Genomic DNA, 17369 nt, shown 5'->3' with positions numbered 1-17369 from the left:
CCTTGTAGGCTTCAGTAATGTTTGTACATAAGTGATACAAGATTCTATCTACTTGGGTGGGGCAGGAGACATATTGATGAAACTTGGGGTTTATACTACTAAAGTTGCAATGGATTGAAATCACCCACAGTAATGAAAGCCCTGCCTGGATGTGCTGTTTGTTCCCTGCTAACAGCAGCATGCAGTTCTTTCATTGTAAGCTTAGTGTTGGCATCCGGTGGTACATACACAGCAATGATAATAACATAGCTGAATTCCCAAGGTAAGTAAAAGGGTCTACACTTAATCATCAAATATTCCAGATCAGCAGAGCAATGACTTTCCGTTACAACATTGTCTGCAAACCAAGCATTGTTCACATAAATGCACAGACCTCCACCTTTGATCTAAATGGTGTTATCTATTGTTCTGTTGGCCCTGAAGAAAGTGTGCCCCTCCAGCTCAATAGCGATGCCGGGATACTTTTATTTAACTATGTTTCTTTAAAAATCATAATGTTGTAATCCGTGTGTATGAGGTGACCCATAGTCGTAGTTCATCTAGTTTGTACACTACAGACTGAACACTGGCGACAAAAATGCTCGGCAGTAACTCCATGCTTTCTTCTCCTTTGTTTATGATCTCGCCTACCTGTCAGAGCTGATTCACTAGACAATGGTGTTCTGGCTATCTCAGGAGGTATTTGAATATTGTCCAGTGCTGCGTTTTTACAAAGTGATCCAACGTTCAAAAGTTCTAAGCAGCTACACAATATATACAACGTATTAACTTACACTGCTCAAAAAATTAAGCGAACAATTAAATGATGCACTGGATCTTGAACAAAATATTCAAGTTGAAAATCTGAGTATAATTGTATAATTTGTTTAGGGCTTGATTCAACATCTCACCAAAAATCAAAGAAAAACTTGAAATCACAGTCTGATGCAACTTGCGTGAATTTCAGCATGGCAACTCGTAATGTGACTCAGTAGTGTCTATGGCTCCAGTATGCCTGTATGCACTTCCAACAATGTCTAGGCATGCTCCTGATGAACAAGCTGATGGTGTCCTGGGGGATCTACTCCAAGACCTGGATCAGGGCATCAAGGAGGTCCTGGACGGTCTGTGGCACTACTTGGTGGCATCAGATGCACCAATACATAACATTGCAGAGATTCTCAATTGAATTCAGGCCTGGGTAATGTGTGGGCCAGTCAATTGCATCAATGCCTTTGTCATCCAGGAACTGCCTACACACTCTGTCCACATGAAGCCGGGTACTGCCCTACACCAGGAGGAACCCAGGGCCTACTGCACCAGCAGAAGGTCTAACAATGGCTCTGAGGATTTCATCCTGGTACATAACAGCAGTCAGGGTACTGTTTCTGAGCACATTGAGGTCTGCGTGACCCTACAAGGTATGCCTCCTCAGACCATCACTGACCCACCACCAAACCGGTCATACTAGATAATGTTGCAGGATGCATAACGTTCACCACGGTATCTCCAGACTTTTTCACATCTGTCATATGTGCTCAGTGTGAGCTTGTTCTCATCTGTGAAGAAAATGGGACACCAATGGTAGAGCTACCAGTTGTATTTTCTTGTGAATGCCAATCGAGTTGCACGGTGATGGGCTGAGAGCAAAGATCCCACTAGAGGGTGTCTGATAGTTTAGTCAGAAACATGCACACTAGTAGCCAGCCGGAGATCATTTTGTAAGACTCTGGCAGCGTTCCTCCTGTTCCTCCTTGCACAAAGGAGAAGATACCAGTCCTTGACTGAGTTGATGCCCTTCTACAGCCCTGTTCAGCTTTCCTCATGTAATGGCTTATCTATTGGTATCTCCTCCATACTCTTGAGACTGTTCTGGGAGACACAGCAAACCTTCTGGTGATGGCACATATGGAGCTGGACTACCTGTGCAAAATGAATCAGTTACAGGTACCACCTCATGCTACCACTAGTGACAAGGACACTAGCAAAATTGAAAACTAGAGAAGAATCACACAGGAAAGATAAGGAGCGAGTGCAATTGCCTATGGCCACCACCTGAAAAACCATTCTCTTTTTGGGGGTTGTCTTGCTGTTGCCTCTCCAATGCACATGTGGTCAACTTTCATTTGCAACAAAGGAGGTGAAGCTGATTCACAATCTCTTATTCACCTTAACTGGACAGACTGATATCCCTGAAGCTTAACTGACTTGGTGTTATACTGAGATGATTAAATATTCCCTTTTGAGCAGTATATTAGACAAAGAGTACATCTGTCTGTTCATTCTCTGTTTCTGGAATTGTGGACATCAAGGGAATAGCTCAAGGGTGAAGATGCCAGTCTATCATAAGGGAAATCTTGACACATAGTAACTGGACTGGGTCTGTGGCCAAGAGATGTCCATAATGCTATCCTGTGCATCCATTCATCTAGTTAAACTACTTGTTGTTATATTATTAGATTTGCAAGGTTAACATTTTACTTGCACGGTGGTGCATTTGTAGCACTGCTGACTTGCAGTTAGGAGACCCAGGTTCGCTTCCTGGGTCCTCTCTGCATGGAGTTTGCATGTTCTCCATGTGTCTGCATGGGTTTCCTCCCACACTCCAAAGACATGCAGGTTAGGTGCATTGGCGATTCTAAATTGCCCCCTCGTGTGTGCTTGGGGTGTGTGTGTGTGCCTGGCGGTGGGCTGGTGCCCTGCCTGGGGTTTGTTCCTCCCTTGCGCCCTGTGTTGGCTGGGTTTGGCACCAGCAGACCCCCGTGACCCTGTAGTTAGCATGTAGTGGGTTGGATAATGGATGGATCGATATTTTACTTTTTGTACTATTGTGTATAACAGGGGTCCTCAATCATGGTCCTGGAGGGCCCAACCCAGTTGCTTAATAAGAAGCAATTATTGCTCAAGTAACACTTCTGCTTCACTTTAGTTGTCTCGCTCGTTAAGATTTTGAACCCTTATTGCTTATTTTAGTCTTAAGCAGCTGTATTCTTAGTTTTAATTGTGCCTAATTAGCAATAACATGCAAATGACAAAAGAGACCAGCATTTCTCCATTTAGCTTGTTACCATTTACACCTGTGTGTATTTATCATGTACAATTGGGTTTAATTAAATACTTGGAAGGAAAGTGAAGATAAAAAAGTGAAGGACTGAGAATTACTCATCCATTTCAGCCTTCAAATCATTTGAATGATATAATTAGTAAGGGGAAAAAAATCTAGCATATGAGAATTACCGGACTTAAGAGAGTTAAAGCACTAACAAGCCATGCAATTAAATTATTGGCAAGGATTGCTTTCTAATTAAGCAACCGGGCTAGAACAAAAACCTGCAGCCACTGGGGCCCTCCAGGACTGTGATTGAGGACCCCTGGTGTATAACAATCCCAAAGCTACCACATATAATTCAAGGCACAAGGGATTTAAGTGTATCTCAGCTGAACTTGGTGTCTGGGTAAAACCACACATCTTGAGAGTGGACAGAACTGGAGCACTAGCAGAACACCCTCAAAAACACAAGGAGAAGATGCAAACCCTACACCTATGGAAACCAGGCATGGGCCTTAAACAAAGGGCACTGAGCGGCTTGTAACTGACTGTCCAGCTTGTGGTAAAAGCCAAAATGTGAGTGTGACATGGCGATCCAGTGGTAATTCCCAGCAAGAGGATCATCTTTGAACTTTGCTGCAGCTACAAACAGCAAAAGATGAACTTAGTACTGTAAGTTCCATCTCTTCTCTACCTACTGACAGTAGTATTTCCTGCTTACAGTACAGCTTGCCTCACTTACCAAAAATAGTTAACTTAAAGTTGGTGGGAAAAATGCACTTAGCACCATGTTAGGAACCTGATGGTGGTTAGGCAAACCAAACATTGGTTTGGGTTGGTTTGTGTACGTAATTTGGCCATTTCTGATTCATCTTCATTCTGAAGGCTGAAATGTAACCAGAGGGTAACAGAGATAGGTGTCCAAGATATCAATTTTTATCCAGAACTTGAACTCCGTATTCAGCAGCACATCTGTTGAGGCTCACACAAGAATGGTGCTCACCATTAGCGATTACGTATTGTGAGATGCAAGAATTCCAAAAAATGTAAACTCGGCAGTTAAAGCAAATACTTCCCAGGAATCAAGGCTTCCAACATTGAGGCTTAATTGGGCTCATTGGCCAACTGGCTCCTGTGCCAGTCCTGACAAGAATTGAACCAACCTTGAACAGGGCACCTATCGATTCCATGGTTCGTTCACACACACACACCTTGTGAACCAGTTTATAATGATAAATGAACATCCATGTTTTTGGGATGTGGGAAGAAAGCTGGCGCACTGAAGAAACATCCTTGCAAATTCCACACTGACTATAACTAGACATAGGCTTCAAACCCAGGGCATTAGATACACAGGGCTGTGCCACAGTGCCCCCCCACACAGAGTGTTTCTATTCGTTGTTATACGTTATGCTGCTTTTACGCCAAATGGGTGTTTCCTGTGGTGTTAATTTTTTATATTATTTTAAATTCGTAATTAATTTAATTTGGTTTTTTTTTGCTACAAGAAGATCACAACAAGAAATCACTACAAATAAATATTTCATTTAAAAAAAAAAAGCATCTTAAAACAATTTTGTTCTGTACATTTGAATCCACACAAACTCACTCTAAGAAAAAGAAATTTCAAAGAAAAAAAAAGAAATAATAAAACACCAGTACCTTTTCACTTTCTGTGTCCAAAGCAGATGTTGCTTCATCTAATAGGAGGATCTTGGGTTTCCTGACCAAGGCCCGAGCAATCGCAACTCTTTGTTTCTGCCCACCAGACAACTGTGCACCTTTGTCTCCTGCATCTGTGTTGTATTTCTAGAAAAAGAAAAACAGTATTTTACACTTTTTTCTAGTATTGGTACAGCTTTGTGGACCATGAACATACCTTGTTTTAATTTTGTTAAGCCTAAACATGACTTTGCATTTTCTTTACAATTATTACACAATACACAGGAATAACTTATCAACTGTGCTCTCAAAAACAGATACAGCCCACAGAAGCTAATTGTATTACCTGCAACAGCCATTATGCCTACAACCCCCTCACACCTCCCGATGTTATAGCAGAGACTGTTACTTCACATGGCTCAAATGTACTGTTTAAAACAACAACAACAAACTGGTCATACATTAAATAACAACTTCTCAAAACCTGCCAACTTCCTTTACAATTAACCTACCACATTTGCACGGATTGTAAGCCCTTGGCACTAACAATTCTACAAACTCAACATCAACAAATACATCCATCCATCCATCCATTATCCAACCTACTACATCCTAACTACAGGGTCACAGGGGTCTGCTGGATCCAATCCCAGCCAACACAGGGCACAAGACGGGAAACAAACCCCAGGCAGGGCGCCAGCCCACCGCAGTCAACAAATACGTGTACATTTGGCACAAAAACTTTGTGAGCCAAGTGATTCTTGGTCATCAGGTGGGCATTCTTCTCTAATAAATGATGTTTTGTCAAAATTAAGACTCACGATCTCAAGAAGGCTTCGACGGTACACTTGTCCGATATATCTGTATTCCCTTCCCCACCTACTAACAAACACTAAACACACATTAGTCAGTGCAGCTCACCTGGAGTTGGCTCTCTGCTCAGGTGACTTTTTCCCGACCATAACCACAACCATCTGCTTGTGTCCTCCACCACATTTGCCATCCTTTGTGTGGTCTGTTTAGAATCATTTTGAGAGGACCCGAATTCACATATGAACTTGCTCATTGATCTCATATCAACCACTCTGACCAACACTTTCCATTACAGCTGCCTGATATCTGTTGCAAGCTCATTCTTAATTGTCCTTGTTTCAATAATATTCCACATGTAGAAATACAGAAAGCTGCTGCTGCAACCACAAAACTATGTCTGGGTTCACATTAGTTGTTATAATATCCCAGGGATAACAATCTTATTTTCCAGTTCCACGGACAATTTCCAATTTGACCAGAGCTACCTCTAAGTAGGTCACCCCTCTCCTTTTCATGAACAAAGTTTATTATTAGAACATTAGAAATATTTAGTTCACCAGTCCTATCCACTTAATTCCTCCAAAATAACATCACATTCTTGCGATATAGCAGGTCCGCGGCTCAGAATAAAAGGCCAGTTTTTAAATAAATAATCACTGCACTTGTGGCTTAAAGAGGGGGTGTGGTAGTGCGGCCGGAGCGGTTCTCAAAAGCGATGTGGTGCGGGCGTTTCCTTGCTTTAGTGCACAGGTGAGGAATCGTCCGTATCCGTAATTGAGGCTGGGAGCTGCTAATCGCCACACCTGTGCCACATCCCCATTATAAATAGGAGAACCGCGAGTGTGAAGGAGAGAAAGAAAAGACAAAAAAAAGAAAAGGACGGAGGTTAAAAAGGAGAAAAGGCAGGAAGCGAAGGAGCCGGTGTGAGAGAGCGAGTGAGAAGGACAGGCAGCTGGGAGAAGTGAGCCCTAGTGGGGTGTTTGGCCGACACCCAGGGGCAAACGGATTGGGTCACTACTGCTGAATTTTGCAGAGGAGCAGGAGTGACCACGATCAAGGATGGCTCGTCGCACAAGGCAGAGGAAGGCAGCAGGATTCGGAGGCTTGGGAGGTAGAAGCCCTAGTGTGAGCGCCCTGATCGCTGGGGAACCCAAGTCTTGGTCTGTTGGAGCCCATCGGAGCCAGGGATCAAAAGGCTTCCAGAATCTTCAGGTTAAGGATCATGAAATGATACATGGCTGCTGAATTGTCTCCTCCCTGTACTCTTTCTTCTGACAGACTCTGACATAAATTTGCTATGCCCATACATGGTTCTCTGATTATTATCCTGAAATTTAAATCCATTTTCCACCACAGCATTTTAGTTTATTAATGAATTCTTTAATAGTAAAATTCAGGATAAGATTCAACCAAATAATTAAATCGTATTATTCTGAAGCTCCAAAAGCTCTCTTTAACTCCATTCCTAGCTCTTGTTGTAGGGAGTGGGATTTCTAATACCCTCAAATATTCAAATATTATGTTCATTTATAGCAACAGTTATTTTTAAAAAAAGATTAAAATAATCCATTTATTTTGGATTTTTGATTTTAACCAATGTAAGAGTTATACAAACTTTTGAATCCAAACTTAATAAATAATAATGTTTACACTAGATAATCATAAATGCAAACACATCCTGGTTTCAGTATAATCTTGTTTAATGTTCACTCATATGGTGGCACAGTGGGCTGGAGTGATATGTGGGGAGTTTATGTGCTCTGCTTAAATTTATGCAAAATTAACAAAAATCTACAGCAGAGATCTAAATTAATCACAGTGCATGTGTGATGAACTGGAGCCTCGCACCTAGTGCTGCTAGGGTAAGCTTTGGTTCCCCGGGCTCCAGAATTTGATTCAGTAGGTCTGAGGATAAGATGAGATGAAACTAAGGTTTATTGCTTTCTTTGTTGCTGTTCAGTAGTGTCTACCTTTTGCATTGACACTTCTGGTTAGCTAAAGTGATTTCACCTTAAGCTTGAATTAAAATGCATAAGAAAAGTCATGTCAGGTCAGTTTGGGGAGCATGCACTGGTGCAGCACGTTGCCACATGCACCACATGATGAAACAGTTCGGGATCCTGGTTCACAACCCCCAAGGCAGACACATGGTCCAGTCCAACCCTCTGGAAGTGACCATCTATCTGCCGCAGCCAGGTGTTACGTGGGCGTCCCCTTGGCCTGGTCCAGCCACTCAGGCCCTCAGCAATGAGGATCTACTTGAGCTGAATCACCCTCTGGGAATCGCACCATATGGCTGTAGTGCCGTAGCTGATGCTCCCCCACGATGCAGGTAATGTGCCTCATTTGGGACTTCAGTCATTCAACACAAAGTCAAACCAGCGATACCCAAGAATTCACTGAAGAGACACAGTACTGAAGTAGTCCAGTCTCTGTCTCAGGTCTTTAAATAGCATCCATTCTCTCCACAGACAGACACACTGCTGATGGCTGTGCCAAAGAGGTCATTAAAGGCCTGGATTTTGGTTTTTATCCAGGACACTTGCAAGCCCAAACACAGACTCCTCACTCAGTCTCTCGAGAGCCCCTATCAGGGAATCCATTGACTCCTTGAAGATCACAGCATCGTCAGCAAAGTCAAAATCAGTGAATCTTTCTTCACTAACAGATGCCCCACAGCCACTGGAGCCCACAACCTTGCCCAACACCCAGTCCATGCAAGCATTGAACAGAAGAAGAGCAAGAACACACCCCTGATGAACCCCAGAAATAACTGGGGAAAAATGCAGAGGTTCTGCCTCCGCTCTGAACAGCACTCACAGTGCCAGTGTACAGGCCAGCCATGACATCCAGCAACTTTGAAGGGATCCTGCAAAGTCTCAGGATGTCCCACAGGGCAGCTCGATCAACTGAGTTGAATGCATTATGAAAATCGATAAAGGCTGTAAAGAAACTCTGCTGATATTCGTGTCTGTGCTCCATGAGAACCCTCAGTGCCGGGATCCGGTCGATGGTAGACTTCTTAGGCATAAAACCAGATTGTGCCAGTCACTGGTAGGTGATCAAGTGATCACATGAACTATTGAGGATGACCCTAGCAAGGACCTTACTCTGCACCAAGAGCAGTGATATCCCCCTGTAGTGGTCCCAATCTAGGTGATTATCCTTTTCTTTCCAGATAGGGATGACAAGTCCTGTTTTCCAGTCAGCTGTGATGACGCCTGTCTCCTAAATGGAAGCAAAGATTGCTTGCAATGCCAGGAGGACAGCCTTACAACCAGCCTTGAGAAGTTCACCCCGGATATCAAAGATCCCTGCAGCCTTGCCTACCCTCAGCTGGTTCACCACCTGTGCAATCTCAATGAGACTGGGGTGATTCACAGCTAATTGGAGGATCAACTTCAAGAACTGTGAACCCAGAGATATCCAATGTACTAGCAGAGGATCAGCTTTAAACAACTGCTCAAAGTAGCCAGCCCAGTGGGTCACAACTGCAGTGTCATCCGTAAGGACCGTTTAATCTGACGCCCTGACTGAGACTCTCTGAGGAACAGATTCAGATGTGCGTAATGCTTCAATTCCTCTGTAAGCAAGATGTGGGTCTGTAGACCATGGATGGTGTGTCAGTTGCTCACAGATTCCTCTAACAAATGCCTCTTTATCTGTCCTCAGAGCCCTCGCAGCCGTCCTTCTCAGTTCCTGGTACAGACCAGAATTGACATCAACCCATGTGGTGTGACTCATTTTGATGATATCCAGAGTGCCCTTTGAGATGAAACACCTCCTTCTGGGAACACTGGTAACACCAACACAACCCTCAGAAACTTTCAGGGTCTTGTCACAGAAGGTCTCCCACATCACATTAGGATCAGCAGTCACAACCAAGTCCATAAGTACCTTACATAAACTGCGTGCAAACTCGTTAGAAACAGCCTGATCTTGGATTCTGGCCAGGTCAAACCTCATTCTCCTATTAGGTGTTAGCCTACTGGACCTAAGCTGGATGTGAAGAATAGCAACAATATGTCTGTCGTCAGAATTCACAAACTGGGCACTTCTACAGACCCTGTAGTTTAGTAATATCCTCCAGCATCTGCCCACGAGGATGTGATCAATCTCCTTCACAGCACCAACATTACTGGAGTACCAAGTCCAACGATGTGGCTCAGGGTGTTGGAACCAGGACCCAGCACACCCCTGACCTTATGCAAAGTCAAGGAACATGGAGCCACTTTCATCACAGTCGCCAGACCCATGAGGACCGACACAATCCTCATAGCCAGCCTTGTCGGTGCCAGTGGTTATGATGAAGTAACTCAAGACTAGAGGAGCATCACCTCGCGGGCACCCATCAACCACCAAGCAAGTTGTGAATAAAATGTCTCCCTCACTAAGACACCACTCACCACGATTGGAGCATACACTGAGACAACAGACAAAGCACCCACAGAGTGCTTTAATTTGAGTCTCATAATATGCTCATTGAAAGGAGTCGATCTATATTTTTTTTTATTTTATTTTTTCTCCAGCCGTCTGGAGTTTTTTTGTTTTTTCTGTCCCCCCTGGCCATTGAACCTTACTCTTCTTCGATGTTAATGTTGATTTATTTTTTATAATTATGTCTTTCATTTTTCTATTCTTTAATATGTAAAGCACTTTGAGCTACTGTTTGTATGAAAATGTGCTATATAAATAAATGTTGTTGATCTGCCAGAGCAACAACTACTCCCCGAGTATGACAGCCATCAGAGCGACCAGACCAATAAAAGGTGTATCCACCTACAGAGATCTGGCCAGCCCCTGGTCTGCGCACCTCAGAGAGTGCCACCACTGAAATGCAGAGTTTATGAAGCTCCTCCAACAGCAGAGAAAGATGATCATCATGCCGGAAAGACAAGACATTCCACGCACCTACTGTGATGGGCCGCCTAAAATTGGGACCTGAGTGCTGCCATGCAGCGAGTGACACCTCAGCAACACACCAGTTTTGATCCCAAAAAGTTCTGACCCCATTGGCTCTCCAACAGTTGACTTGTCATTTCCCCCTCATCCCATTCATAATGCAAGCGGCCTTCCTATGGGCAGCTGCAACAGAGTTATTCCAACGGAGAGCAAAAAGGAGTCCTGTCTGTCGTCTCAGAGCTGCGTGAAGCTTTTTCATGGTGGCAGGACTGCCAATCCTGCCATCAACCCCCATAATTTCCCTACAAGTTGGAGGACCCCTTGGGTATACACATTTTTGCATTTAGCAGAAGTGAGTGCAGAAATTTTCATATTTATAAGCAGTATAACATTTTCACTAGATTAGTGCTGTTATGGCACATCAATGTAATCAATGTAATTGATTCTTTAAATTCATCAGTTAGTGCGCCATACATTGATGCACTGCGTTTTTATCATCTTTCAACAGATCAATATGGCAGCACCTAATTTATCTGCAAGCCTTTCTTGTAAAATACCGAAGACTTCAAAGCTAAAGCCAAATAATAATGAGATCTGTACACACTGTACATAAAATCTTTTTTTGGATGAATATTTTAATTGACAAAAAAGACATGACCTCAAAATAATGTACAGTGTTACAGAAAGAGCATATAAAAAGCAGGATAACATGTTGTCAGCTAGTGATTATCGTGAGGTTTATGATACGTTACTTTAATCTCACTTTATATTAGTTTTTTTTTGTCAAAATTTTTGTTATATAATCTTAAGTGTCACTTGAATTAAGATGATTGATAAGTTGTGTTCAAGTGTTACTTAAATTGACTTTTGCACTAATGTTGAACTGCTAAACAGATTATATGTTTGTGTGTTATTGAAATCTGACTCAAACAAACTCCACTGTTACTTGATCTCGTGTTTTTGCACTTACAATATGTTGTACTGCCAAGCAGACCTGATCGGTAATATCTGATTCAAACTGCACTACTATTGTTACCAAACATTTATTTATGAACTGAAATTACACGCATTTTGAATTGGAAAGATTTTGATTTTGCATTCCTTTTTGCACATTATTACACAATACCGTGTTGATATTCTAATGATAAAAGCTTCTCATGTTTGGTTTTTGGTATTTATTAAATTTTTAACAGAGTAATCCAAAATTATTGTTGACTGAAAAATTTGTTATATGCTCTGCCACTTTATTCTATTAAAAGGACTCAGAACCACAGGATGGCTTGTTACATATGTGCTGTTTACTTCCTTCATCTATATCCCATGTGATATATGGCAGGCCGTTCATCCCTGCCAATACTCCCACTCCGCCAGGTGGAGCCCTCCCTGCAGCATGGAGGTGCCCCGAATGCCAGCAGGGAATTATGGACATTGGAGTTTTCCTCTACAGCCCTGCTGGATACCACGGGGGCCGCTAGAAGGCACTGCAGGGAGGAACAGTGACTATTTGTTGTACACGCTGGAAGTACGTCCGAGTCACATGGACAAGAGGAATGACGTGCTTCCGGGTTGAAGAAGAAGGACTTTTTATCTGACCCGGAAGTGTTCCTAGTCATGTGGACAGAGAGAGCAAAACACTTCCGGGTCAAGGACTATAAAGGATTGTGGGAAATCCTCAGAGGACGAGCTGAGCTGGGTGGAAGGGTGGCAATGCATCTGGGAGAGGAGGATTATTGATTATTGTTTATTTGTATTGGTTAATGAGTATTGTGGAGAGGAGGGTGATTTGTGCATGTTATTATTCAAATAAAAACAACTATTGGACTTTTACCTGGTGTCTGACGTATTGTCCGAGGGTTCATAGGACAAGAGCGCCCTCTGTCTGTCACACCCATAATATACATACCATCCCATAATATTCACTTAATCTCATCAGCCTTACATTTAGAGTAGATACTACAATTTACTTATTAGATTAGTCAACGAATGGAAAAATAATTGCTAGACTAATCATTTAGGTGCAGCCCTATACTACATAAACTATCAAACCATGTACCCCAGGTCTCCATACTGCATTTTCCAACCTGTTTGCAATTTTCAAGCCACGCCAGTGATTTTCTCCCATCATCTTCATATATAATACTCTACTGTGGCTGTCCATTTATCTGCCCAGGACTTTAAATTGCCTGTAGCTCGCAAACTGTTTGCACTATTGACCTGAAATTTGGTACACATTTACTACGTACTGTCTACTATTCACTTTCCTGATAATAACTGACATCCAAGGTTATTCCTCTTTTTATTTTTATTTATTTTATTGTAGAATCAACTCTCGGCAGCAGCCAGCAGTGCGGCCGTGTGGTGCATGCATACAGGCAACGTTCTCATCCCTACCACCTACACCGTCTCTTCACCTACCAATTCATATCTTAAATCATTCTTGAGGCAGATTGAAGACTTAAGTGACAGCTTATGTGAAAAATTAAGGAAAACAAACTAAGCAATTGCAACACAAACACTGACTTAATCACTTTTAACGCGAAAAGATACCTATGAATGAAGAGAAGAAGCGGGCTTCTAGGGTGGAGGAAAGAAGAGCTGCTCAGGAAGCAGCAAGCGCATCAACCTCTGAGCAAACGAATGGTAAACGTGCAGAGAAAGAGAATGAAAACTAGGAATTCTCAAGTCAAGTGTATTCACTGAACGTTATCGTGCAGCGCACCATTAACGGTTTAATATATTGGTGTAACACCTATCAAATAGGTACCAGCTTGACCTAGTCTTTCACCAGGATTTACCCTTCAGCTTCAACAGATTAAAGTGACTCCATACCTCCTTTTCAACACTTTTTTGAATTCCTCAGGCCAAATCGTAGGAAACAGTGACAAGCTGCCACATTTTCCTGAAAGCTGAAGCAATACATCAGTACACTTCAAAAGAATCCAGACACAAAACGAGACACAACAGCCTTCACTCTGAGCTGAGTATATGCAAGTAAGTCCCATGAGGAGTACAAAGGTGCGCCTTGCTCTTCTATGGGTGATACACAAATGTGGGGTACATGTGAGAAAATATTGAATTTAGACAAAAACAAATACCTATCAATAAGAAAGTAATCACAATTCAATATATACTATTGAGTAATTTGATTGGGAACATCAAAGTATATGAAGATAGACAGATAGTGTTTGTGTTTGGTCTTTCCTTTTGAATTATTATCAAGAGATTTACTTACATTAGGTAGGCTCTCAATGAAGGTGTGAATATTTGCTGCTTTAGCTGCCTCTACGATCTCCTCATGTGGGACCAGCCGACTGTTGTCACCATATGCTATGTTTTCTGCAATGCTGCAATTGAACAGCACTGGCTCTTGGGATACAATACCAATCTGAGCTCTAAGCCAATGGATATTTAAATCCTTCACGTTGGTGTCATCAAGAACCTTTCAACATAAGAAAGACATTATTTTCAAAGTCTGACTTGTTATTTCTTTACTGTGACATTCAGAGGTATGACAGTAACAATACATTTCAATATAGCAGTGTACACAGAGGAATGGCTCAATGCACTAAAAATCATCGGGGACGCTGATTAGCTTAAAAATCGGCAATTTGAAGTCATTGTCAGCAGTAAACAAGAGGGAAAAAAATATATATATATTAGTACATCACAAATCACAAATCGTCAGGATTCTACCAGAATTCTAACCCTAAGACATTTGATTGTTAAGTCCCTCATTGCACATTTTACAATTACACATAAACTTGGATTCTTTAAATTTCAAAGTGAATTTAGTTTTTTTTTATTTGAAGAGGCATTCTTTTATTCTGTGATCTTCGGATTATTGATAAAAACCTACTATATACACATTATCAACACAGTGTAGCGTTCTGTTCTTTATTGTAGAGTTCTGTTCTGCAGTTTGTGTTCTGTGATTTACATCCCTCTCAGTTATTTATTCTGTTGTCCCTGTTATTTCTGATGCACTGTAATAGAGTGGAAGGTAAAGGAGGTTCCGGAGGGATGGGGGGTGGAGCCGAGGCGGGGGGGAGCGCTGTGAAAAAGGAGGAGGGGTGTGGGGTGAGGGAGGAGAGGAGGACGTTCTTGTCAGCCTAGCTAAGAGAGTTTTTTTTTGGATTGCTGTCTGTTCGGCGTGGTTGTGGCCAACAGCAACCATTTTTTTGTTTGTGACTAATAAAGAGGGAACTAACCAAGTGACCGTCTCGGATCGTCATTACGTCTGGAAGACGCTACAACAGCAATGTTCGGTATCACGTAACATTTCTCCTTTTTCAAGAAAATTTTCTTCCAAGGCTGCTATCAGATATGCTGCCTCTAAAGTACACACAGTTAACCTGAAGAAAATCCTTCTAATGAACAGCAAGCTTACCACTTTGCCATTCTGTGGATCATAAAATCTTCCCAACAGTTGAATGGTGGTGCTCTTCCCACAGCCACTACTGCCCACGAGAGCCAAGGTCTGACCTTGTTTGACCTTCAGGGTGAGCCCTTGTAGCACTTGCACATCTGGACGAGAAGGATACTGGAAGCCCACTTCATCAAACTTGACATTGCCTCCAAATCTTTCCTAAAATTGAAACATTCGGATTTAGAAGGATTGTCTGTGTCATGCACCAAACAGTAGACATGAGAGAAATGTTTTATTGTGGTATACCAGGGTGTATGTGTTGTTTAAGAGAACTTTATATTTAATTTAAAAACTTAAAATCATTGTAAATATTCTATTTTGTCCTCAAATACACCTAGATATTAACCCTTGTGGCAGACGGCTGAGGCGCCTCTTCTGAACAGTACCTACCCTGGGACACTAGAGGGCAACCCCAGGACAGTGGTGCCTCAGATTCCCACAGGGCCCCATGGGAGATGGAATTCTTTACAACCCTGTTGGGATCCAGGGGTGCCACCAGGGGGTGCTGCAGTTGTTCCTGAGCCCATGTGGGCGGCTCTTCTGCCACACCCGAATAGGTCGTCAAACGCCTGGAGCACTTCCGGGTGGGCTATAAAAGGAGCCGGCAGTCAACACTCTGGGAGCCAGAGTTGGGTGGTAGTGGATGAAGCTTGCCGGAGAGGAGAAAAGAAAGAGGAAGAGAAGAAGAATTGTGTGGGCTTGTGCGTATTGGAACTGTGCTGTGCCTGTGGGAATGGAGCAGGCATTGCCCACAGGTGAAGAAAAGAAAAATAAAACATTTCTTTGTTTTATTTTTGTGCTTCCTGTGTCTGACTGTGACGGTTTGAGCGCTGGTATAGTGGCACTGGTCACACCCTAAACTGACAGACTCAAGACTTCAATTTCAGGGTCAGCCCTACCTCAGCTCCTTCATTGCAGTTTAATCAAATACTCAAAATTGAAAGGTCTCCTTGTTAAATACATAGACAGCAGGACACCAAGTATGGCGAAATCAAGCACTGGAGCACTCTGGTTTTCATACGTGCTCCAAACATAATGTCAATTTTTTTCAGATTGTCAGGTCTAGTCGTACAATTGTTATTATATATACATTCTGTCAAAATTTTTATTTCAATTTCCCATCAACCCCCCCAGACTTTATGTATTTTCCAAACGGATTCAATTAGAAGAGCACCCAAATGATAAACCATGAAAAAATGTGCTCATAAACAGCCGGACATATTACCTTTAGGATGACACATCATATTACTATAGCTGGCTTGGGTATACTTCAAAATGGAACAGTAGATCTATGGCTGAACAGGGTAAATATAGGCACAAACAGGGGTGAACTTTCCTCTCAAAAGTTGCCGGTGCCGTGCCATTAAATAGAAAAAGAAAACGCAGGAGAAAATACTAAGTGGGCACATGATACCCATTATAATTGTTGAGGTTGTTTGTTTTTTATTCTTTTTTTGTTTTTATCGTTTTTAACTTGAACATCTTCTTTGTTTTTTTGGTAAATTTACTCCAAATTACTCCCAATATTTGACCACTCTTGACATCACAAAAGGGTACTGGCAAATTTCTTTAACGGAATCAGCCAAGGAAAAGGACATGTTCAGTATCCCCAGTGGACACTACCAGTACTGTGCCCTTCCATTGGCTTGCACTGGACACCAGCCACCTTCTAACACAAGCATGGGAAAACTATGGCCTATGGGCTGCATCTGGCCCTCCACTTAGTTTAATCCAGCCCGCCTGCCATTAACCTCAAACTGTTGAAACTGGCCCACCGATCATTTGATCCCTAAATATTATTCATCTTTAAACCATTCTGCAATAACTGAAACTCTCCACTGGGTGGCTTCTGTATTTCAGTATTCTAAGCACATTCTAGCCTCCCTTGAGAACTTTGAAAAGTATCAGTCTGTCACGCAGAACAGTAACTCAGCGAATTGAAATAAGTACTTTAAGCACATTCAGATTGCCATCAATTATACAGGGATCACCTTCCGGTGCTCCAACCCTTTATGAGATCATTGTGTTCTTATTACACTGGATAAAACTTTAAACTAAAAACGTGTGGTCTGTGGTACTTACATAGAAAAGGTTTAAAAGGTAGTTAGGTATTTTTGGACATGTTTGTCTGACCTCTGATATTTGATAAATGTTTTTGGCTTTGAAACTTGTACTATTTAGCTTTTAACTATCATTTCCTTTGCCCCAATCCATTCCAAATTGAAATCGTTCCTTTATTTTCAATTTTAGCTTGTTCCTCCCTAACAGATGTTGGTAGTGATGGAGTAGGGAGGTGAGAAGAGCTCAACAAAACTAGTGGAAAGAACAGAGTCCAAAGAACAGATAAAATCGTAACGTTTTTAACGTAATGTAAAGAAAGAAGATGACCATACTGAATTGTTCAAGCAGGCCAGTGCTACAGAAAGATTCAAGACCCCCAGAAGTAGGCCCAAGAATGACTTTAGAATTTGCTGTTTTCCTCCTTGTTAAAGGAATACTCCTCCCAAAAATGGCATTTTTTTTATATCTTACTTACCC

At 42.1% G+C, this 17369-nt stretch overlaps 1 protein-coding gene across 3 annotated transcripts in view; it reads right to left on the bottom strand.

Annotated features, from left to right (window-relative positions):
- abcb4 (ATP-binding cassette, sub-family B (MDR/TAP), member 4) overlaps window positions 1–17369 on the bottom strand; it is a 125671-nt gene that overhangs the window by 4887 nt on the left and 103415 nt on the right. For all 3 annotated transcript variants that reach the window (XM_039736604.1, XM_039736602.1, XM_039736603.1), the window contains exons 25-27: window positions 14793–14990; window positions 13638–13844; window positions 4691–4837 (exon numbers count right to left, since the gene is read on the bottom strand). In XM_039736604.1, the coding sequence (XP_039592538.1) occupies window positions 4691–4837; window positions 13638–13844; window positions 14793–14990 (552 nt within the window). The remainder of the gene's footprint in view (window positions 1–4690; window positions 4838–13637; window positions 13845–14792; window positions 14991–17369) is intronic.

This window comes from Polypterus senegalus, chromosome 15 (genome assembly GCF_016835505.1).
Source record: "Polypterus senegalus isolate Bchr_013 chromosome 15, ASM1683550v1, whole genome shotgun sequence".
Taxonomy (NCBI): Eukaryota; Metazoa; Chordata; class Cladistia; order Polypteriformes; family Polypteridae; genus Polypterus; species Polypterus senegalus.
The sequence above is the reverse complement of the archived record's forward strand: the minus strand, read 5'-3'. Positions and strand labels throughout refer to the sequence as shown.